This window comes from Nicotiana tabacum, chromosome 8 (genome assembly GCF_000715075.1).
Source record: "Nicotiana tabacum cultivar K326 chromosome 8, ASM71507v2, whole genome shotgun sequence".
Classification (NCBI taxonomy): Eukaryota; Viridiplantae; Streptophyta; class Magnoliopsida; order Solanales; family Solanaceae; genus Nicotiana; species Nicotiana tabacum.
In genome coordinates, this window is record NC_134087.1 from 131,970,852 (window position 1) to 131,995,954 (window position 25,103).

Consider the following 25,103-nt stretch of genomic DNA (forward strand, 5'->3'; position numbering starts at 1 on the left):
TTTGAGTCGAACCCGGATCTATGCCAAACCACCCCATCTTCATACCAGACACCCCCTGACCTTCCTCGTGACCAAACCAAGCTTGGTTTGGTCCGAATCTACCCACAACTCCCAAAAATCCAGATCTGAAAATCCAGACTTTAGAACACATGCACATGGGGAATCCGGATATCCTTAACGGGAGTTTGAGGTCTAATAGACCTTAATCAAGGTGTTCTCATGTGAGAACACCCTGATTAAAGTTTGTTCGGCCTCAAAGGGTCAATGTCGAGTCAGATTTGGTTCAGTTTTGTCTGGACATTTTTGGTAAGCTTTCTTTTCCTTTTTGTTTTATTCAACTGCTAGTTAAGTATGTTAGCATGTTCTGTTGTGTTTGTTCGGTATTTTCTGATACTTTTCTTAATTTCTTCCGTCTTTGTAAAGACCTTTTATTTGGTCAATTGTTTTCTGTGTATGATTTGAATGTGTTCTGTGATAAACATGATCGTCGATTAGTTTAATCGGCAAATAGGTTAACTCATATAGGCCCCAGTAATTGAACAAAAATTGTCTGATGCCTTTTAGGTCCCTAAACGTATTGTTTGTGTGAGCGATTGATTATTACCTGTTATAATTAGTATAGTCGACTCGATAAATATCGTCGATTAGCTTTCTATAACTAATAAATCGAATGAGCTAATAATGTCGCATGACTAATTGAGCTTTGCCACTGACTGTATGCCCCAGCATTGTTTGAAATGGTTTGTTTGCACTGTAAAACTGACTGAAAAAGGTTCAACCCAGGCAGTCTTGAGTTCGAACTTTCATCAGTTCAAAGAATGCCCTGATGCTGCAATAGGCAGGGGCAGCAATAATCAAGGTTGACAGGGGTATTCTGGGGTGTTAAAAAGAACAAAAGTAATTAGTTTAAGTGAGCTGACAAATGGGGTACTAAATTAGGATTAAACTAATGTCAATGGGGGGACAAGACACAAGAGTATGGGTTTAAAAGGAATACTAAAATAAGCCCATAATCCTTGATTAAACAAAAACCAGGCGTGGGGAATAAAGGGGCTGGCACCAAAAGATGCTTAGGCATGGGCTTTAAGGGGTATGGGCAGACTGCAAGTTGCAGATGAGGGCAGCTTAGCTGCACTTGGTCACTTTGGCTTATAAATAGGCCAGTGGAAAACTTAAAAGGGGCTGGACTTTGGAGTCTTCAGAAAGAAAAAAAAACAAAACAAAAAGGCTGAAAGAAAAAAAAACTTTAGTCTGAAGAGAGGTCTAGTGAGTCCCAAATCACAATAGCGTAAACACAAGGTAGTTTCCAATAGACATTGTAACCAAACACTTCCTGAAAGTTGTACAAGAGTGCATATTGGTCAAAGCTATCTTGGCCAAGTTCTGTTGCTTGCATTGGCTGAGTTGTTTGTGGTTGTTGAACTGTTAGTTTTACTGCATTTGAACCCTCAGTTACTGTTGTTATTTCCTTACTCTTTCCTGGGATTGCTGGCTTGGTTTCGACTATCTGCTAGTCCTTGTATTCTGGGAGACATTGTTGGTTATCTGTGGCTGTGGAAAACACTTGGTTTAGTTGGTTGTTGCTGTGTTGTTGCTGTGTGTCTGCTGCTGCTGTATTTACTGCATACTGCCCAGCTGACCATTCCTTTCTTCTTTTGTTCTCTATACCAGGTACACACCTAATACACTGTCAGATGTAATTGGAAAATTGAGGATGAATACAAAAATGAGAAAACCTGAAGAATGTCTTTTATGCGTAGATTGTTGCATTAAATATCATGTAATGTAGAATGATTTTTATTTTGGTTTGGATGCTGGAAGTAGCTTGCATGCCTAGTAGATGTCAATGCATGGTAATTGAATATCAGTTTGTATACATATGCTGCTAGTTAAAAGTATTCTCAATGAATTAGTTTGCATCTCAGATTTAGTTTACTTTGCCATATATGCTGTAATGTAGGCCAAAATAGGAAAACTATCCACATGAGTTAAAGTTCTTTCCCCTTTTGCTAGTTTGTCACATATAAATTGATAAAGAACAAAGAATCAGTTCTAGGCCTCAACCTCAGGAAGGCCAAGCCCAAATCGAAAGAATCAGCTAGGCCTGTATCGGAAAAACAGGGCCCAAGTCTGGCCATCTCGCATGAGCTAGGTTTGGGCCCATAATTTGCGACTAGTTGTCCATAAGTGTAGTCACGTTTTATTATTCTGTAATAGCACTTTAAATCCGGTTTTATAATCAACTAAGGCTATTTGCTGCTTTCAATTGATAGAGACGAACACGACGAGAAACGTAGTTGCTATAGGACATCCTTTAAAAATAACAACGAGATGAGCCTCGATAAAAATAAACAAAACGCAGATGCGGGGCCCTTGTTAAATGTATATTAGTGAAGCATTTAGTTTCCAGGACGGGTTGTTTAGCAAATCTCACAACCTTCCTAAAATAACAATACGTTAGACTCTTTAGGACGCGCCTTAATAAATCTTACCTTCGTAAACTCGGGTGCACATTGATGTGACCCAAATCCAAATCTCAACGGAATCGAAATGTGTTTCTAATCACGGGTACATTGATTGTGACGTGGTTCGAGATGCGTGTCCATGACGTTGCGAATTCATTTTAAAAAAAATAAGGATGAGATGAGCCTCGCCGAATAAAAATACAAATTGCGGGGCCCTCAGTAAATACTTGTTTGAAATTACTTAGAATTCAGGAGGGTCGTTTAGCGAATTTCACGGCCTCCGCAAAATAATAACGCGATAGTCTCTTTAGGCGCGTGTTTAATAATTTACTTGCTTAAGTTCGGGTGTGCATTTCATGCGACCCAAAGCCAAATCTCAAAACATCAAATAAAATGCGTTCCGGATTGTGGGTGCATTTCATGTGACGCAGTCCAAAGACGTGTTTTAAGCGATGTTCACATTCTTGTAAAAACAATAATAATAAAGCGGTTAAAAGTTAAAATTTGCATATAAGTTCATATCGTATTAAAAATCAGATAAATAAGCCAAATATAACAGTTGAGCGACCGTGCTAGAACCACGGAACTCGGGAATGCCTAACACCTTCTCCCGGGTTAACAGAATTCCTTATCCGGATTTCTGGTACGCAAACCGTAATATAGAGTCATTATTTTCCTCGATTCGGGATTAAAATTGGTGACTTGGGACACCCTAAATCTCCCAAGTGGCGACTCTGAAATAAATAAACCAATCCTGTTTCGATTGTCCTTTAATTGGAAAAAAAACTCCCTTGCACCCCCATGGGCGCGGAAAAAGGAGGTGTGACATCGGGTTCATCCGCCCTCAAATTGGATATGTTGGGTTCATCCGCCCTCGAATAGGATATTTTGGGTTCATCCGCCCTCGAATAGGATATGTTGGGTTCATCCACCCTCAAATAGGATATGTCGGGTTCATCCGCCCTCAAATAGGATATGTCGGGTTCATCCGCCCTCAAATAGGATCTGTCGGGTTCATCCGCCCTCAAATAGGATATGTTGGGTTCATCCGCCCTCAAATAGGATATGTCGGGTTCATCCGCCCTCAAATAGGATCTGTCGGGTTCATCCGCCCTCAAATAGGATATGTTGGGTTCATCCGCCCTCAAATAGGATATGTTGGGTTCATCCGCCCTCAAATAGGATATGTTGGGATCATCCGCCCTCAAATAGGATATGTCGGGTACATCCGCCCTCAAATAGGATATGTTGGGTTCATCCGCCCTCAAATAGGATATGTTAGGTTCATTCGCCCTCAAATAGGATATGTCGGGTTCATCCGCCCTCAAATAGGATATGTCGGGTTCATCCGCCCTCAAATAGGATCTGTCGGGTTCATCCGCCCTCCAATAGGATATGTTGGGTACATCCACCCTCGAATAGGATATGTCAGGTTCATCCGCCCTCAAATAGGATCTGTTGGGTTCATCCGCCCTCAAATAGGATATGTTGGGTTCATCCGCCCTCAAATAGGATATGTCGGGTTCATCCGCCCTCAAATAGGATATGTCGGGTCCATCCGCCCTCAAATAGGATCTGTCGGGTTCATCCGCCCTCAAATAGGATATGTTGGGTTCATCCGCCCTTAAATAGGATATGTCGGGTTCATCCGCCCTCAAATAGGATATGTCGGGTTCATCCGCCCTCGAATAGGATATGTCGGGTTCATCCGCCCTCAAATAGGATCTGTCGGGTTCATCCGCCCTCAAATAGGATATGTTGGGTTCATCCGCCCTCGAATAGGATATGTTGGGATCATCCGCCCTCCAATAGGATATGTCGGGTTCATCCGCCATCAAATAGGATCTGTCGGGTTCATCCGCCCTCAAATAGGATTTGTTGGGTTCATCCGCCCTCGAATAGGATATGTTGGGATCATCCGCCCTCAAATAGGATATGTCGGGTTCATCCGCCCTCAAATAGGATATGTTGGGTTCATCCGCCCTCGAATAGGATATGTTGGGATCATTCGCCCTCAAATAGGATATGTCGGGTACATCCACCCTCGAATAGGATATGTTGGGATCATCCGCCCTCAAATAGGATATGTCGGGTACATCCGCCCTCAAATAGGATATGTTGGGTTCATCCGCCCTCAAATAGGATCTGTCGGGTTCATCCGCCCTCAAATAGGATTTGTTGGGTTCATCCGCCCTCGAATAGGATATGTTGGGATCATCCGCCCTCAAATAGGATATGTCGGGTTCATCCGCCCTCAAATAGGATATGTTGGGTTCATCCGCCCTCGAATAGGATATGTTGGTTTCATCCGCCCTCAAATAGGATATTTCGGGTTCATCCGCCCTCAAATAGGATATGTTGGGTTAATCCGCCCTCAAACAGGATATGTCGGGTTCATCCGCCCTCAAATAGGATATATTGGGTTCATCCACCCTCAAATAGGATATGTTGGGTTCATCCGCCCTCAAATAGGATCTGTCGGGTTCATCCGCCCTCAAATAGGATATGTTGGGTTCATCCGCCCTCGAATAGGATATGTCGGGTTCATCCGCCCTCAAATAGGATCTGTCGGGTTCATCCGCCCTCAAATAGGATATGTTGGGTTCATCCGCCCTCGAATAGGATATGTTGGGATCATCCGCCCTCAAATAGGATATGTCGGGTTCATCCGCCCTCAAATAGGATATGTTGGGTTCATCCGCCCTCGAATAGGATATGTTGGGATCATCCGCCCTCAAATAGGATATGTCGGGTACATCCGCCCTCAAATAGGATATGTTGGGTTCATCCGCCCTCAAATAGGATATGTCGGGTACATTCGCCCTCAAATAGGATATGTTGGGTTCATCCGCCCTCAAATAGGATATGTTGGGTTCATCCGCCCTCAAATAGGATATGTCGGGTTCATCCGCCCTCTAATAGGATATGTCGGGTTCATCCGCCCTCGAATAGGATATTTCGGGTTCATCCGCCCTCGAATAGGATATGTTGGGTTCATCCGCCCTCGAATAGGATATTTTGGGTTCATCCGCCCTCGAATAGGATATTTTGGGTTAATCCGCCCTCAAACATGATATTTTGAGTTCGTCCGCCCTCGAATAGGATATTTTGGGTTCATCCGCCCTCGAATAGGATAAAGTTCCCTCTTAGGTTCAGTTTTCACCCATAGGAGATGCATTTCCTCCTAAGTTTAGTTTTACCCATAGGAGATGCATTTCCTCCTAAGTTCAGTTTTCACCCATAGGAGATGCATTTCCTCCTAAGTTTAGTTTTACCCATAGGAGATGCATTTCCTCCTAAGTTTAGTTTTCACCCATGAGAGAGGCATTTCCTTCTAAGTTAGTATTGAAGTTGGGAGCCCGCCCATATAACAGAGGCATACATTTCTGTCCTTTCACTTTAAGTTCTAGGTCGCCCACCAGTATAATGCGGGAATACTTTTAAGTTCTAGGTCGCCCACCAGTAAAATGCGGGAATACTTTTAAGTTCTAGGTCGCCCACCAGTAAAATGCGGGAATACTTTTAAGTTCTAGGTCGCCCACCAGTAAAATGCGGGAATACATTTAAGTTCTAGGTCGCCCACCAGTATAATGCGGGAATACATTTAAGTTCTAGGTCGCCCACCAGTATAATGCGGGAATACTTTTAAGTTCTAGGTCGCCCACCAGTATAATGCGGGAATACATTTTAAGTTCTAGGTCGCCCACCAGTATAATGCGGGAATACATTTAAGTTCTAGGTCGCCCACCAGTATAATGCGGGAATACATTTTAAGTTCTAGGTCGCCCACCAGTATAATGCGGGAATACTTTTAAGTTCTAGGTCGCCCACCAGTATAATGCGGGAATACATTTAAGTTCTAGGTCGCCCACCAGTATAATGCGGGAATACATTTAAGTTCTAGGTCGCCCACCAGTATAATGCGGGAATACATTTAAGTTCTAGGTCGCCCACCAGTATAATGCGGGAATACATTTAAGTTCTAGGTCGCCCACCAGTATAATGCGAGAATACATTTAAGTTCTAGGTCGCCCACCAGTATAATGCGGGAATACTTTTAAGTTCTAGGTCGCCCACCAGTAAAATGCGGGAATACTTTTCAGTTCTAGGTCGCCCACCAGTATAATGAGGGAATACATTTTGTCTGTTCATTCCATATTCTAGGTCGCCCACCAGTATAAATGCAGGCATGTCATTACCAATAGGAGATGCACTTCCTAATTTAGGTCATTCCGATTCGACCATAGGAGACACACTTCCTAGTTTGAGTCATTGAGGTTTTATTTTAGCAGACGCATTTGCTAGCATCATTGCATCAGTAGTGTAAATTTTGCTAACGACTCACAAATCTTCCCAGCACAAGCTGGGTTAGGAGATTTTATTTGTTTTGTTTGTTTTGGTTGTCAGGGACCCGCCTGTAGAACGGAGGTTGTCGTATGTCGGAAGGAAGAAATCAGGCGTCCACCTGGAGAACAAGGACAAAGAAAAGAAGAAATCAGGTGTCCATTTGGAGAACAAAGACAAAGAAAAATAGAAATCAGGTGTCCACCTGGAGAACAAGGACAAAGAAAAATAGAAATCAGGCGTTCACCTGGAGAACAAGGACAAAGAAAAGAAGTAATCAGGCGTCCACCTGGAGAATAAGGACAAAGGAAGGAAGAAATCAGGCGTCCACCTGGAGAACAAGGATAAACGAAATAGAAATCAGGCACCCACCTGGAGAATAAGGGAATACAATTGAAGTATTGAAGTCAAAAGCCCGCTCATATGAGAAAGGAGCACACTTAGAATCAATAAAGCAGAGGAATACAACGGGAATCCCCAGCAGGAAGCAATAAAAATCCCCAGCATTCACAAAAGGCTGGTAAAAAAAACAACAAGAAAAAAGAGAGAAAAAATGAATGATGAATCCAAGGCACGGAAGTGGAGAACAGAGGTGGTCTGCTCAAGAACTAGCGCCTACAACTAGCAAGTATCAAGGTTCAAATCCAAAGTCTGTATGAAGCACCAATCAAGACTCAAGACCAAGTTTCAGAAGACTTACAGATAGGAATCCTTGTAACTAGTAGCTGATAGGCTTAGTTAGTCTTTTTTTTTCAGTCTTCGTTTTGTTGTAACGACAGGACCGTGGACCGGAACCTCAACGGAACGGCACCTCGATCGGCTCTTCACCTCGGTACACTTCACTATCTCTCTCATTTCCGAACTACACGTGGCCTGATTCCTGTATAACCAAGGATATGTAGGCAGCTCAGATACCAGGGCTCGGTTACATTCCCTCCCTTTCCTTAAGTGTAGTCCGTCCAAGTAATGGTCGGGTCAAAAACATGTCTAGTCGTTCTTTGTCGGAAAACTCTTCGTGTTTCCAGTCAAAGAGGGGCAGCTGTAAGCACGTGATTTTTGACCCTCCCCGAGAATTTTCACATTTTTAGCGTGAATATGTGAAATTGGGTCTAGCATAGCTATTTTAACTATTTTTACTTTATTTCGTTGCAAAAAGAAAAATTTCAAAAAATATAGTTCTATTAAGGTTTTATAGTCATTTTAACTTTGAAAAATACAAAAATATTACCTCATATTTTATCTTAATATTTAAAAAACGAAAATTACAAAAAATAGTTTTATTAATATTTTGTAGCTATTTTAAATCTTGAAAAATATTTAAAAAAGATATAGTTTTGTTTAAATACTAGTCTTATTTTTGGTAGTTATTTTGCTTACATAGGACTAGTTAAGCAACGTGTTCCTATTTCTCGGGTCCGGGCAAAAGAATAATATTCGGGTTCAAACTACCCGGTTTTAGGCCTAATTTTCGGACCTAGCCCATAATAAACCGAGTCCAGGACACATGGGGAACCCCACCACGCGTGGGGGACATAAGTCTCGAACCCCACCACGCGTGGGGCTCATTTTTCTGGGCAAACCCATTACAAAACACGGACAAGGCCAAAGCATGGGAGGACTTCGGAAATTTTGGAAAAAAAACATGTACTATAGACCTTCTTCTTCCTAAAGAAGAAGAAGCAACAAAACCTAAAACCCTAGCAACTAAAACCATGACTCCCTTGTATCCAAACGACCCCTTCCTGCTTCCTCTTCCTCGCAGCAACCAACCCCTCTCCGTCAACCGCCATAACCATCCCATACCCCACCATCGCCGCCGTCCAAACACCTACCCGTCCAGCATCGTCAAGCAGCAGCTATTGCTGCTGCATCGTCCAAAACCACCACAACCCTTCCACCTCCAGCTATCTCCCCATCATCGTCACGGTCCAAGCAGTCCAGCAAACACCACCTCCGTCAACCGCCATAACCATCGCCTTCACCAGCCTCACGCCCAAACAACACCTACTGAAACCAGTCACACCCCCTTCGACACCACCCGCTACCAGTAAACCACCCAAACACCACCTCCATCGTCACCTTCTCCTTCGTCTACAACCAGTAACGCTCAAACACCACAGTTCCGACAACCATCCAACCCAGCTCCTTCCGTCGCGTCGTCACTGTCCCTCGACCTCTTCTGCTTCATCTTGTCGCACCGATCTGTTGCGTCAAGAAAAGTCAGTAGTAGCGAACATGGCAAGTTGTTAGCACTTTCGGGCCGAGCTTTCAGTTCCCTGTGAGGTCGTTTTGTTCGTCGAGGTCCGGTACGTCGAGGTTAGTCGTTGAGGTCGATGTAGAGGTTTGGTCCGTGGCTCTATCCGTTTCTGTTTGTTCAGGTTAGTAAACCTCAAGTATTAGATAAAGAAACTTTACGTTAAATGTTCGAAGATGCAATATATAAATTGATATGATAACTTTCTGCTTATGTTTTCGTTGTATGCATTTCATTCAATTTTGCGTTATGTTATTCTTGTTTATTTGCTGTCATTTAATTAAGTTGGGTTAATTGTTCTATGACACAAGTTTGATGTTAATTTGTTCGTGGCCCTTTGCTTAGTTCATTCGGATAAAATTAGCATTAGTACTTGTTGTTACTACTCCCGAAACACTCATTCGCTAAACTCATTTTATTAATTTTTTTTTTTTGACAAGTTATGAGATTTTAGTTGTAAAGAAGTCGTAAGGTTTAGTATTGTTAAAGGTGTAGAAATGGCATCCTTTTTAAAAATAAAAAATAAAATAAATAAATAGAAAACGAGACTAGCTTCGCCAAATAAAAATGTACAGATTGCGAAGTCCCTCACAAAATATATGTATGAAATACTTAGATTCCGGGACGGGTCGTTTTAGCAAATCTCACGGCCCTACCCCAAAATAATAATGCGCTAGTTGCTTTACGCGCGCCTTTAATAATGTTATCTCCCTAAACTCGGGTGCACATTTATGTGACCCAAATCCAAATCTCAATGGAGTCGGAATATGTCTCTAGTCACGTGTATATTGATTATGGCGTGGCCCGAGATGCATTTCCATGACGTTGTAAATTCCTTTTAATAATAAATGAGATGAGCCTCGTCGAATAAAAATACAAATTGCGGGGCCCTCAGTAAATACTGATTTTAAAATTACTTAGAATTCAGGAGGTCCGTTTAGCGAATTTCACGGCCTTCCCAAAATAATAACACGCTAGACTCTTTAGGCACGTGTTTAATAATCTACTTTCTTAAACTTGGGTGTGCATCACATGCGACCCGAATCCAAATCTCAAAACATCAAATAAAATACGTTCCGGATTGTGGGTGCATTTCATGTGACACAGTCCAAAGACATATTTTAAGCGATGTTCACATTCTTTAAAATAATAATAACAAAGTGGCAAAAAGTTAAAATTGGCACATTGGTTCATAATTGTATTTAAAATCAGATAAATCAAGCCGAATATGACAGTTGAGCGACCGTGCTAGAACCACGGAACTCGGGAATGCCTAACACCTTCTCCCGGGTTAACAGAATTCCTTATCCGGATTTCTGGTACGCAGACTGTAATATGGAGTCATTCTTTTCCTCGATTCGGGATTAAAATTGGTGACTTGGGACACCCTAAATCTCCCAAGTGGCGACTCTGAAATAAATAAATAAATCCCCTTTCGATTGTCCTTTAATTGGAAAAAACTCCCTTGCGCCCTAGCGGGTGCGTAAAAAGGAGGTGTGACAGGCCCGTCCCGAATCTAAGCAATCAATATATACATTTAACGAAGGCCCCGCGATTTATTTATTTTGTTCGGCGAGGCTCGTCTCATTTTTATTTTAAAAAGGCAAACCTAAAGCAATCTATAATTTTCTACTTTATTTGTCTCTAAAAAAATAAAAAATGAAAAGTCCTAATTAATTAATATTACAAAATCGGGCCTCAAGTTCAAGTCCGGATCCAAACGAAAGGACGAACTTTTTAATTTGAATCCACTACCTAACTTAAAAGCCCAGTTCATCCTTAAGTGCTAACGTGTCAATTGCCATATCACTCTTGGGCCCAAAGGGTCCAAGCCATAAAATTCGTGCAGGCTAACCGTGAATTTTCAATGGCCCAAAGTGGGCCTAGGACTAGCCTAGTTCAAATGAACAGGATCAGGCCGAGAAGATCGCGGGATAAGCATTTGCACACCACAATTACTCCAACTCTCCAGAGTGTGTTTACCAAATAGTAATAAAATACTACGACGTACGCTCGTTCAAATTAACTACTTATTCATATCCAATTATCATGACCAATTTGTTTAGTCAGTGCTAATGGTGCCTGCTTATTTTAAACAAGTTACTGATGATGCCTACTGATATTACTAGCCTAAACTGTTGATGCCGACTGATATTAAGTTTAACTCGAAATCAAACTTGATGACCCATCATACACTTGCAACCCCAATCATGTTTCTGAATTTGATTTTTTAACAGAATAGTGCTATACTAAAGTGAACACTATCTATACTAAAGCGGTTGCTAGATAACCATGAATTCAAGTAGTCCCAAAACAAACCAGCGCACATTCGAACATTCTGATGCTTCTGTTTCTAATTAAATTATTGTCCCTAACTAGTTGCCCACTTTGACATGAATCACTTATAGCAGAACAAATCAAGAGTTCAAATAACTTCATCTAGTACTAATTGTTATGGTAAAGCAAACTGACAACCTAACAGCTCAAATTTGGAAACTAACAGCATGTCAACATGAGCATAGCAGTTCAGTAGCTCTTAATTACAATCCGTATGTATCCACTATTCACATAATACAAAACACATAATCAATATCGACTAGGTATAATTAACTAACAATTCAACTAATTGTAAATAACAGGCAGCCTACAAATGAACACAAATCTGTGAATATTTCCATTTTTTCAACTTCAAGGAGCTACATCAAGGCGATTCGAAAAGTGTACCTGGAATTGGAACAGAAATAAAGTAGAAGAGAGATCAGCAACAACAGTAATATGAGCAGCAATACAACAGTAGTTCAACAACAGCAGTTGGGAGTTCCAAATAGCTACCGACACAGCCCAGAAAGTTTGTAAAAGACCAAACAGCAACAACCAATATCACCACAAACAAACTCAACCAAGCGTATATTAAACCCGAAACTGAACCAGTAGACCACTGAACCACTTAAGCAATCAAAGGGAATCAGATTCACTGTCCAGGATTCGAGTTACTCCTACAGATGCAATGAAACCATATCTTTCCTTTTGTTTTCTCTTTTTTAACTCTCCAGCTCTCTCTTAAGATTTTCAGGAAAAAAAATCCCCCTTTCTGTCTAAAAATGACTCTATATATAACCCCCCAAAGCAGGCATGCCCCCTCAACTCTCAAAAGCACTTTAGGCAGAATTTTTAAACTAATTCTGCCCATCATCTCTCAAACCCCACTATATTATGTTTTCCCTCTTTTTGATTTATTTGTTCCCCACTAAACTTCTTTTTGTTTATTAATCCCACGCGGGTATGGGCAGCCTATTTTTCTATATCAAGTCCTTGTGACCCTCCCCATACCATTATGTTGTGTTCCCCACTAACACATTAGATTAAGGGTTAATTAAGTGCTTTACTGTCAGCCCACTTAGCAAGACCATTTTGCTAAACCTTTAAACCCCAAATTACCCTCCTAAAGTTCCTGAAATTACTGTCCTACCTAATCCTTTTCACTCTGCATTGAACCTTTCAACTCTAACCTATTCAAACCTACCAACTAACTAAACTGAATCCAACAAACTACAATAGCTATAACCAATTCAACTTATCTAATTCAATCAGTAATTTAAACTAGAACTTAGGTCAAATCAAATAGCATAAAAATAAAGACCAATGCATCTGAACAAATCACATTGAACTACCAAGGTCAAATTTTAGACCATGATTGACACAGATATATGGGAATGACTAACTATGTTCATAATTCTAAATCAAACAAGATGAATGAAACACTGTCACATACTGGATGAACATAACTAAATTTATATGTAAAATGATGAACAACAAAACAAACAAGGAATCAGACATCACAGAAAGTGAGATCATTTGAACTAGTAATACTAGTAACCAATTACAAGACTAGACACAGTTTTTGTGCAAGAACATTACGGGCACTGACCCTTACAACCAAACTAACGGACAAACATACTCAATCGATTCAGCATATGCCAACCAACCATATGAGAAAAACTGGACCAGAAAAAGGTCTGAAAGAGAAGAGAGGAATAAATTAAAAGATGGTGAAATACCATGAAGCTTAAGCAGATAAATAACAACAAAAATAGAAAAGAAAAAGAAGAAAAATACCTCAAAATTAAAGGCTAACTCCGAACAGTTCCCATTTTAGACTTCGACTCGAACTTTTGATGTCCAAACGGACCTTAATCGAGTGTTCTCGACTGAAAACACTCGACTAAAGTCGATTAAGAACCTCAAATTTTCCCTTTACTCGGACAGGTTCCAGGTTTTGGCTCTCTAGGGTTCTTCAATTGATTTGAAACTCGACCAGTTCTAGCAAGATTCGAGCCAGACCAAGGGCGTTTTAGGCACGAGGGAGGTCAAGTGGATAGCTGGTGTGAGTTTGGGGTTCATTAGATGAACTAGGGTTTTGGGTCCTGAGCTTCGATCGAAGATTCGAAAAAGCCGGGAATGATTCGAGGACAACAGAGTGGGGATTCAGGTTGAGGGTGGTTAGGAGGCTCAGGGGTGTTAATTTGAGGGTCATCGGAGAAGGTGAGGTTTTTGGTTGATTCTGTGATCGAAGATTCGAGAAGCTGTGGCGTGATTCGAGGTTAATAGAGTATGGAATCGTGTTGAGGGAGGTTAGGAGGTTCAGGGGTGTTATTTGGGTGGCCGGCAGCGTTGTTGCTGCTGGGTTTCAGGCGAAGGCGTGGGGTGGTGGCTCTAGGGTTTCGAGAGGTCGTTTGGTCTGTGGTTTGGGAGACGAAGAAGAGGGGTCGGGAAATGAGGGGAGGTAAGGGGTTTAGGAGTTTGGTATATTGAGATGGTGAGATTAATGTGGTCCGTTGGATCAACGAAGATTGACGACCTAGATCAATTCCCTTAATGGGAACGACGTCGTTTGGTTTTAGTAGGGGATGGGGCGGTTCGGGGCCACGGGTCGGGTATGGGGTTACGGGTGAGGGCGGAGTGATCTGGACCGTTGATCAAGTGAGATCAACGGCCCTGATCAAGGCTTCCCCAAAACGATGCCGTTTGGGGTGTCTTTGAGATGGACTGGACCGGGGTCGTTTGGGCCTGTTTGAACGGGCAAAACGGGGTGGATCTAGGCCCAATCCGATTTTTTTTCTTTTTCTTTTTCTTGTTTTATTTGTTTCTTTTTATTATTAAACTAATTTTCCAAATTAAAAACCAAAATCCTGCATTGATTTATAAATCAAATTAACTTATAAAAATGCTAATTAATTATCACACATAATTGACTAACAAATGTGAAAACAAAATCGCATAATCAGACATCAAATGCTAAAAATGCACAGTACATCATTTTTGTGATTTTCGTTCTCGCAAAGCCAAAATTGTTTTAATTAATTCCTAATTGTAACATTAAATCCTAAATGCACAGGCAACACATATTTTTTTATTTTTCATTAATTAAAATAGAATAAACATTGACAGACAAAAATGCGAATAATTATTTAAAAATGCCACGCAAATCCTCAAAAATTGCACACAAAGGAAAATTATTTTATCTTGAATTTTTGGGAGTGGTTCTCATAGGGCAAAAATCACGTGCTCACAGCTTTGACTTGAAGTTTGAAATGAAACCTGGAGTTTTAAGCATGGCTTAAACATGTTCTGATTCATAGTTTAGCTTCATTTCTCCTGAATCACTTGGTTCTGAGCTTTATTTAGTGCATTGTATTTTGCTGATTGCTCGTAATAACTAGATGTTGGTCTGTTGACAAGTGAACCTTTATCATTGTATTTGATCTTGAACTGTTATGAAATTTGATTAATAGCCTGTTTAGTTGAATCAGTAGCTAGATTTTCTTTTGCATTCAACCATGCTGATAGTACTATGTGGACTGCCTTTAAATTCTCTTTACCTTGTGTTTAGTTAAATTATTATTAGCATGTTGTAGGGCACGAATGATTCTTTACCTCATGGATGATTCCCAAGCTAATAGTTAGCAGATCTAGGCAGTACTTCCTTTTGAAATCCATGTTCTTATGGCTTATGCTTGAATATTTGGTGTTTAAAATTATAGTCGCATAATATCAACCTCTCTAGTAGCTATGAGTTTAATTAAGGTTCAAATCCTCATGTTTTGGTTGTAAATTAGTTTGAGCTTTTAAATGAAAATGGCATACTGTGCAATTGGTGCTATTGGAATAACTAGACTTAAGCAATTTGCTTTATTTCAAAATGATGCTATGGTTCAGCGATGCTTCACCCCTTGTTGCTTATTTGATTAAAATTTGACATGGGTCAGCTAGTGATTTTGGAATCCAAATGCACGCTGTGTGAATGCTATGAAAGGGACTCGATCTTGAGTCCCAAGTTTGGTGACGCTGTTTTGTCCTTAGGATTGGGCTTCCTTTTGGGTCTGAGCTAAACTATCGTGAAATCTATTATTCTGCAGCCTTGTAACTTTATTAGGCTATTGGGCCTCATGTCAGGCCCAGACCTCGGAATAAAAGACGGGACCTCATAAAATGTTAGTCTTTCTGTTTAATGAACCAAGTTCGAATTTTAGTTTAAAGTAATTTTAATCTCTCCAAAACCGTTCTCAATTGATTAGTTGGGCTTTTTTAAAAGTAGATGGGAGGCGTGTTATATTAGGTAAAACATAGCTTATGTCCCTCCAAATTTTAGTCCAAGTTCCCTTTAATAATTGGAATCGAGGTGCGCCGTGCCAAATAAAATCTCAAAATGCATGACCCTCGCTTAATTAATTTTAAATCCTTAGAAAACGAGGCGTGCCATTTAGTTGAATTTTCCATGGCCCTCGCAAAGTCGAAAGTGCGTAGTTGCTTTAGGCGCGCTATTTTAAAAATTAATTTCCTTAAACTAAGGTGTGCATTTCATGTAACCCAAATCCAAATCTCAACAACGTTAAATAAAATGTGTCATGAACTGCGGGTGCATTTCATGTGATGTGGTTCACGTCGTGTTTTAAATAACGTTGAATCTTCCTAAAAATAATTGAAAGCGGTTAATAAGTTAAAAATGTACCATAGGTTAAAACATGTATTAAAATCGGATAATAGGCCAATTATAATAGTTTAAGCGACTGTGCTAGAACCACGAAATCCGGGGGTGCCTAACACCTTCCCTCGGGTTAACAGAATTCCTTACTTAGAATTTTTGGTTCGCAGACTTCAAAAGAAAAGTCGAATTTCCTCGATTTGGGATTTAAAATAAATCGGTGACTTGGGATACTAAAAACAAACCATCCCAAGTGGCGACTCTGAACGAAAAAATAGATAAATAATCTCATTTCGAATAATGTCACTTAAATTGGAAAAACTCCCTTGTACTACCTTCGGGTAGTGTAAAAAGGAGGTGTGACAATATTCTATAGATACCTTTTAAGGTTTATAGCAAAATATTTAATTTTGGTTACCTCCTAGCCCTAAGCCACTAAATACGCTAATCAGTTACACTATTTTTTTTCTCTCTCTACTTTGATACATCCCATTCTCTTCCCCCATCCCATTAAAATTTCTGGTCTCCTCCTCCTTCCACCGGATTTGTGCAAAGCTCACTTCAGAAATTGCTCCGGCTCCCGCATCCGATGACTGCAACGGCATATTCCTACAGCTAAAAACCCAGGGGATCGATGTTTTTCGTATTGTTAGAATTAAGAGAAACTTAATAAGTGTTTAAGGTTGAAATGTTGGCACATGAAGATCTGCTAGTGATGAGAAAAGATACGTGCAATCAAGTACAGACGTTTACTTCCTTTTCGTAAATTATCCCTCAATAACATTTTGATGAACTAACTTGACTCCTACTGAGTTCAAGAAAATTTCTATTATGATGTAGAGGCCTCGTGAATATCGTCCCTGCCAATTGAAAAAATTTGAGATAGGATGTTGTATCCACTAGCCTCGTGAATACCGTCTCTGTCAATTGAAAAAATTGAGATATGGATGTTGTAGGATGATTTTCTGTTAATATATGTCAATGTATTTTATATGTCAATGTATTTTTATGTATTTCATTGTATTCATTGTCTTTTTTTTAATTGTAATTCAATGTATCTCGTTGTATTCCATGTATTTCATTGTATTCACTGTCTTTTTTTCTCATTATATTTCAATGTATCTCGTTGTATTCTATATATTTTATTGTATTCACTGTCTCGCTATATGCCATGAATGTACTCATAAGTTTTTTTTAATTAATATAATTTATGTATTCAGATGTATTATATAATTTCTCTGAAGATTGTTATGTTTTTGGGTATTTTTCGGTTGATAATCTTTTTTATAACTGAAAATACAAATTTTGTGTGTTATAATTGAGTTTGTTGAGTTATATTAGGAGTCTATTATGTTAATTGATTCACTTTCCCTTTTAAAAACAGTATAATCTCCTATTTCACGCCGTAAATACAGTCGAATACAATAATCTGTCCAGTTGTAATCCCATGTTTCACTTCATGAATACAGTCGAATACACTCGAATAAAACAACTGATTAGCTGGACTTCCCTGGTTCATGCCTATTTTTGCTATTGTATTCATGAATACAATAGCTTAAATACATCAAATATATCTTATAACCACATAAAAGGTATCTATATCCGTAATATAGCAAATGGTATCTATAGGTGGCTAATTACTACTAAAAGATAGTGCTTTATGAAAATTTCTCAAATATATTTAGAGTTACATGTATTTAAAAATTAGCCACTTACTTTTAATGATTAGCCAATATGCTTGAACTTCAGGACATAATGTCTTCAAGTTCCAAAATTATGTAAAGAAATTCGAATCGTATGTCCTTAATTTTAAATTAGCAATTCAAAAATTTAGGATACTTAGTCCTGAATTTTCAGTTAATAGCTCACAAACTCAGGACACTAAATCCTGAATTGAGGAATTTTGGCAAAATTTTGATAAAGCGGATTATTGAGATTTGAACCCTGATTTGGAGTCGATTTTGAATGAAACTTATATATTTGGACTCGTATTAGAATGTGTGATCGAAATTTGTGAGTTTTGTCGGGTTCTGAAAGGCTGGTACAGGTTAACTTTGTGTATTTAATTAAAGATTTAATTTTTATTGATTGTGTTCGACTTTTATGGCTTGTTTGACATTATTGGGTTGTATTTGACTAGATTGGAGTCGTTTGGAGTTGGATTTTTTGAGGATTTGGCATTTTTGACGAATTTTAGGCTACTGGGTGGAGGTAAGTCTCTTGACTAACCTTATTAAGAGGGAAACTCCTAGGATTTGACTTGATTTCTATGTGTTTAAGGTATTGGGGATAGTATATATACATGGTGACGAGTGTATATGCACTTACCGAGCTTATATCATAATCGGGGTAGGTATGGAATATTTTATGACTTGTTTTGACTCTGTGCTCATTTGGTTCATGATTTATTTGACTCATGTGACTACGTTTGCTCTCTTATTCATGTTAGAAATCGTGCCTAAGATTAAGATTATTTATGAAGGCACGAGAACTTATCCTTTATATATTGAATTGCTTAGTCACATAGAGATGTCATGAGCATATATCCATATGATTTTTGTTAAGTCCATGCGCACATTTTATTTGTAATTCTTGAGCATATACATACATTTTTGAATAATGAACACTTGATTTGTACTGAGGATTTTGGCACGAAGGATAAGCATGTGGATGAGATACAGTTATGACACACAGAATTTGATGAGCGGATATTAATTTATGAGTGAAGCTATTATGCTCCTATTTGCGCTTGAATTTTAGATTCGTCCCTCTGGAGTCAGGTGATAACCCATGTTACTTTAAGCCCTGTGAGCGTGGTTGGTATATGAATTTTGTCTGGGTCGATATATGGATTTTGTATCGGATTCTGTTGGTACATGGATTATGTATCGGGGTACATGGATCTTGTGCAAGTTTGACCTTGCATTCATATTATTGACTCATTTAGAAGTATTCATTCAACTATTCATTATTATTTGACATCCTTATATGCTAGTTGGAAGTCCCGTGTTCGTTATTTGAGCATTGCTATCTTGCAATATCGTGATTGAGCATCAGTATGGTTATTTATGTACTGGAAGAGTATGCCTCATATTTGAATTATTGATGCATGTGATTCTTGTTATTCATGATATTATCTACCATCTCAGTTCTTAGTGTTATTATTATACTTCTATAACAATTGGTAAGTATTCGGAAGCATCTAGTCTTGCCACTACTTATTCGATGTTAGACTTGATACTTACATGATACCGATTGTGGTGTACTCATACTACATTTCTGCACATCTTTTCGTGCAAATCCTCAGGTTCGTGATTGAGCTTAGGAGACTACATGGAGACTTAGGATGAGCTGCACTTCATGGATCTACTTTGCAGTTCTCGAGTCCCTGTTCCTTACATATTTCCTGTTTACTTGTATTTCAGACAGCTTGTGATGTATAAAAACTTATTCTCATTTTCATAGTTTGCTCGTGTAATTGTGCCACCTAGTCTTGGGAGTCGTACAATATTTGGCCGTATTTAGGCCGTGTTTTGGTTTTATCTGATATTGTTACTGCTTTGAGATTATTTCCATCTTTAATTATTATACATCTCTGTTAATTGATGAAAATAGACTGCATGTGTTTGATTGTGAGTTTGGCTTGCTTAGCAAGTTTGGTTAGGCGTCGGCATTAAGGTGTAAATTTGGGTTGTGACAATAACTTCGAGATCATACTCTTAAATCCAGTCTCTATACATCTTGTCTTGCCGAGTTATTTTAGTGTTGACTTTGTCAACTTATTATTAATTCCTGCTTTTCACTTTTTGGAAAAGGAAAAGTAAACGTGCAGGAGGGACAGGAGCACTACACTTGTCACGCCAACTATACCAAATCCTTAAATAGGAGCCACTTGGAGTCATCAATTTAATTCTTGACCCTCTAAGAAAAAGGAGATTGATGACAACACTCTTTAACATTCTGTGGTTCCATAAACATAGAATAACCTTTAGATTTTGTGAACCAATCAAAATGTGCACTATACTAATTTAGTACTATTGGTTTCTGAATAATTTGTCTCTTGTTCTATAACAATTGGTTTCGGAAGCATCTAGTCTTGCCACTACTTATTCGATGTTAGACTTGATACTTACATGATACCGATTGTGGTGTACTCATACTACATTTCTGCACATCTTTTCGTGCAAATCCTCAGGTTCGTGATTGAGCTTAGGAGACTACATGGAGACTTAGGATGAGCTGCACTTCATGGATCTACTTTGCAGTTCTCGAGTCCCTGTTCCTTACATATTTCCTGTTTACTTGTATTTCAGACAGCTTATGATGTATAAAAACTTATTCTCATTTTCATAGTTTGCTCGTGTAATTGTGCCACCTAGTCTTGGGAGTCGTACAATATTTGGCCGTATTTAGGCCGTGTTTTGGTTTTATCTGATATTGTTACTGCTTTGAGATTATTTCCATCTTTAATTATTATACATCTCTGTTAATTGATGAAAATAGACTGCATGTGTTTGATTGTGAGTTTGGCTTGCTTAGCAAGTTTGGTTAGGCGCCGGCATTAAGGTGTAAATTTGGGTTGTGACAATAACTTCGAGATCATACTCTTAAATCCAGTCTCTATACATCTTGTCTTGCCGAGTTATTTTAGTGTTGACTTTGTCAACTTATTATTAATTCCTGCTTTTCACTTTTTGGAAAAGGAAAAGTAAACGTGCAGGAGGGACAGGAGCACTACACTTGTCACGCCAACTATACCAAATCCTTAAATAGGAGCCACTTGGAGTCATCAATTTAATTCTTGACCCTCTAAGAAAAAGGAGATTGATGACAACACTCTTTAACATTCTGTGGTTCCATAAACATAGAATAACCTTTAGATTTTGTGAACCAATCAAAATGTGCACTATACTAATTTAGTACTATTGGTTTCTGAATCATTTGTCTCTTGTTCTATAACAATTGGTTTCTGAATCATTTGTCTCTTGTTCTATAACAAATTGTGGAAGAAGCTCTTCTGCACAAGCACTGAATCTGTAATCTCTCATTAGGTATTAGGATTGCATCCATTCAAGGAACTATGAGGCCATACATAAAGCCACCACCTTCAGATCAAATATGGTTCAGATTCACATCGATGCCTGATATAGATTTCCACTTAGGCTCTTTTGTATCTCAAGCGGGCATCTTTCTTCGCTCCTCATCAATCGGTTTAAGGTCAGATTGAGAAATTATCTCTGCTATACATTGAGAATGTGTCAATACATTTCTTCTCCTCATTTAACCCCTTCCCGTTGACTTAGTCATGACTTAATTATTTGGGGTTATTAACATTGAAATGCGTAACTTTAATAGTTATAACACTTTGCTAGCTTTAAATGTACTATGCTTCTCATGCAGTTATGGAATTTTCAAATTAAAATAAATTGAATGGCCGAAATCAACAGTTGATAAAGTAAACCCTCCTAAAGAGAATTTGGTTATCCATTTTGGAATAAGGCAGTAATAATAAATTGGACAGCTTCCACCTCTTGATAACAAAACCACTTTGAAATTCTCTAAAAAAAACCGTGCTAGCAATGACTAAACAATTCAGTAGATCCACAAGAGTCAAAATCCTTTAACTATGCCATGAACAAAACTATTGTAGAACACACGATGTCTACTCTTTATCCAGAAGGGAAGAAGAGTTTCCTAAAGGAAACAGGTTCATTCCCAGCCTGTGGCGCCAGCAGTAGGGGCGGCATCTGGCACAGGAACTGGAACAGGTGCAGCTGCAGTATCCCAGCCTCCTCCTTCAGCCACTGCAGTTCATCCAAAAAAAAAAAGAAATGTAAAGTTATCAGTGCCGCCAAATTTTCACTAAACAATAGAAAAAAAAAATCGAAATCATCAGATGATTGCAGAGGAGAATCAACTACAGTCCAAGAGGAAAAAAGAGACGAGCAAACCACCATCCACTAACACAATCTCAGAACTTCCAACTATGATCAAATTTCTTAGCAGAAAATATGACAATAACCTTAGCAATATACAAAGGGGGATAAACGAACGATATAGAGTGACTAGTTTGGCAGTTGCTCTGTCCTGTGTCGATATCCAGAACTAATTTCATGAAACAGTATAACAAACTAACCTCCTTCACCAGACCAACCACTAGCAACTACTGGACCAGAAGGTGCAGCATCTCCAGTCCACTGGGCCTCGGGGATTTGGCTACTAGACCAGTCACCACCAAGGGCAGCACCAGCAGAGTAGTCTGCATAATCGATTGCAGGGGCTTCCTCCTCCTGTTGCTCCTTAGCCTCTTCAGGCTCTCTGTAAAAGAAGAGATCGACCTGCAACAATGGAAATTAACACAGGCAAATGAAAAACCGATATTCACAGCAAAAAAAAAGTGATAATTTATTATTAAAATTCAGTTGTACCGGTTGCAAAATGGAGCATTAAGCTATTAATTGAACTTGAGAGGAGCATGCAACCAACAAAGGCAAAATGAAATTAGAGCTTAAAGATATAGTCTTTACCATGACATCCCATTTATGTCCTTGGTTAATGGAACCCCGCATCTGCAGTACCATCCTTCCTAAGAGCCAGAAAAGAACACCAATACTATGCTTTCCTTTGTTATTAGCAGGGATACCAATGTCAACATAGCGCATTGGAGAGTCAGTGTCACAGAAAGCAATAGTTGGGATGTTCCCAAGCGCAGCCTCTTTGATTGGCTGCAAAGTATTCAAACAGGTTATAAATCATTGGAAGGCTTAAAAAAGAGATGATGAGTATCAGGAAAATATGTAAAAACCTGATGATCGGTTCTTGGATCAGTGAGAATCAAGAGTCTTGGCTCACTGTATGAGGTCTGAAGCTGGTTGGTAAAAGTTCCAGGGGTATGACGTCCAGCAATTGCATTTGCACCAGTATATTGCGCAAACTTCAAGACAGCTCTCTGCCCATACGGCCTGGCAGATTGCACAATTATGTCCTTAGGATTCTCAATAGCAACAATTACCCTGGCAGCCATTTGAAGCTTTTCCCATGTCTTTCCGAGGTTAATGATGTAGATACCTAAGAATATAAATAGATAGGTCAAGATAAGCAGAGATTAGTACTTAAATTAGACCAAACAAAAGCCAGACCGAAGAAATATTTTGTGGAAGTAGTCAAAAACAGAGGATGAATATTGCAGTGAAAAATATCACTATGAAATAAATGATTCTATGTCAACTAAGTAATTCATATGGTCATGTCTTGTGTCACCCAAGAGATACACCAGCCCGTAAGTGTGAACATATGGTGAATGAAGGTGTTAAAAGAGGCTGAGGTAGACCTAAAATCACATGGAAAGAAATTGTCTCGAAAGACCTACAAATCCTTGGAGTCAATACAAGCTTAGCTAAATATAGGGCAAAACAAAAGAAAAAGATACATATAGATGAGTTAGGAATAGGCTTTTTTAAAGAACTTGTAATATTATTAATACTTAACTTATTTTCACCACTACTCTTATTTCAGTTTGGCATGATGATAATATGAGTTGAACTTAAAGAAAAAAATGAGGATTTATTTGCTGGCACCAACTTTGTTTGGGACAGAGGCATAGTTGTTGTTAGCATTGAAAAGATCATCTAGTAGTGTAACCAGCATTTCCAGATAGACTAAGCTAACAAATCTGCCGCATATAGGACTCAGTCTTAGCAATTTAAAGATGCTTCTTTTCATTCAATGCGTGCTGTCCCTCGGGGTACAACTATACAATTGATTTTCCGTGAACTAAACCTCAACCCTAAACTAGTTAAGAGTGACCCTATATGACTCCTCACTAACAATTCCACTATATATTGCACCCAAGGGTGTAGCAAGCAGTCAATAAAGTGGGTGGGGAATCATGAGGTCTCGGGTTCAATAAAGTGGGTGAGCACAAACAATAAACGCAATGCGATTTCTTCTCATCCGCTAAGCTTAATAGAGTTGCCTGGTACATGTGCTAGTAGGAGAGAAGTGCGTGTAAACTGGCCTTGGACACCCGTCATCAAAAAAATATCCACTACATATATTTGACTAACGAATTAATTTACGGATTATAGGATTATAATTGATTGATTGAAATCTAATATTCGATAAAAGTGCATCACTAAAAGCATTTGCAAAATTTATGCATAAACTCGTGGTATTCACTGCTAATATATAATGTTCCATCATCATAAAGTGAGCATATATTGAAGGAAAGAGACAAGTAGTAACATTTTAAGAGTATATATACCGTCGTTGCGGCGCTTGAAGACGTAACGTTCCATTTGGAAGTCACAATTCTTAGTTCCGAGGTGGACTTCGGCAGCCAACATCATCTGTATGTCGGCTTCTTTTGTCGACAGTGTTCTTCCTTCCGCCGCCATAGTTGTGCTCTGTTTCTTCCCCTTCGCTTAGTCTGCTGCTACTAGGGTTTTTGGCTTGCGGCAGATCGAGACTATCACCAACGCATCTATAAACCCTTTTTGTATCGAAGAACTGACTATAAAAGGTCACTTGTATTGGGCTGGACCATTGTGGAATTTTGGGCTGAACCATTGTGGATTTTTGGGCTGGTCCATGTAGCTATTTTAGGGGGCATTTACATCTATACCCGTTTTTTGTGTCACATTTTAACCTGTGCCCGCTTTGCAAAAAAAATTGTAAGCGTACCCGCTTTTTCGCATAACTTCAGCATACGGGGCTGAAGTAGCAAAGGCAATCACGCAAAACTTCAGCATTCTAGTAGCCGGGTCTGAAGTTTTTGTGTTGTAAATGGGAATCTTTTTTTTACCACCTATTAATATTACATACTAGAGCTGAAGTTTTTTTACCACCTATTAATAGTACATACTAGAGCTGAAGTTTTTTACCACCTATTAATATTCAGCTCTAGAGCTGAAGTTTCGAGTTACAACACAAAAACTTCAGCTCTAGAGCTGAAGTTTTTGTGTTGTAAATGGGAGATTTCAGTTATTCGAGGTGCTAGGATCGTCAAATATCATGCTTCGGAGAATCATATGGACATCATTTAAGCAACATGTATTAC

General features: G+C 39.2%; 1 protein-coding gene across 1 annotated transcript; it reads right to left on the minus strand.

The window, feature by feature from the left end:
- Positions 1 to 21,576: 21,576 nt before the first annotated feature.
- Positions 21,577 to 24,536, minus strand: LOC107813555 (small ribosomal subunit protein uS2). The gene is made up of 5 exons (XM_075219653.1): positions 24,309 to 24,536; positions 22,851 to 23,113; positions 22,573 to 22,770; positions 22,182 to 22,383; positions 21,577 to 21,849 (listed from the first exon to the last, which is right to left on the minus strand). The coding sequence occupies exons 1-5, from the start codon at positions 24,439 to 24,441 to the stop codon at positions 21,755 to 21,757; spliced, it is 891 nt and encodes a 296-aa protein (XP_075075754.1). The 5' UTR covers positions 24,442 to 24,536; the 3' UTR covers positions 21,577 to 21,754.
- Positions 24,537 to 25,103: the final 567 nt, after the last annotated feature.

Bases quoted from the DNA above. Each gene is read 5' to 3' on its own strand.
- LOC107813555 (XM_075219653.1), bottom strand. From the start codon at position 24,441: ATGGCGGCGGAAGGAAGAACACTGTCGACAAAAGAAGCCGACATACAG. The intron at 22,771-22,850 runs GTTTTTACATAT...AATACTTTGCAG, and splicing joins ATCCAAGAACCGATCATCAG to CCAATCAAAGAGGCTGCGCT. The intron at 21,850-22,181 runs GTTAGTTTGTTA...GATGAACTGCAG, and splicing joins TGGTTGGTCTGGTGAAGGAG to TGGCTGAAGGAGGAGGCTGG.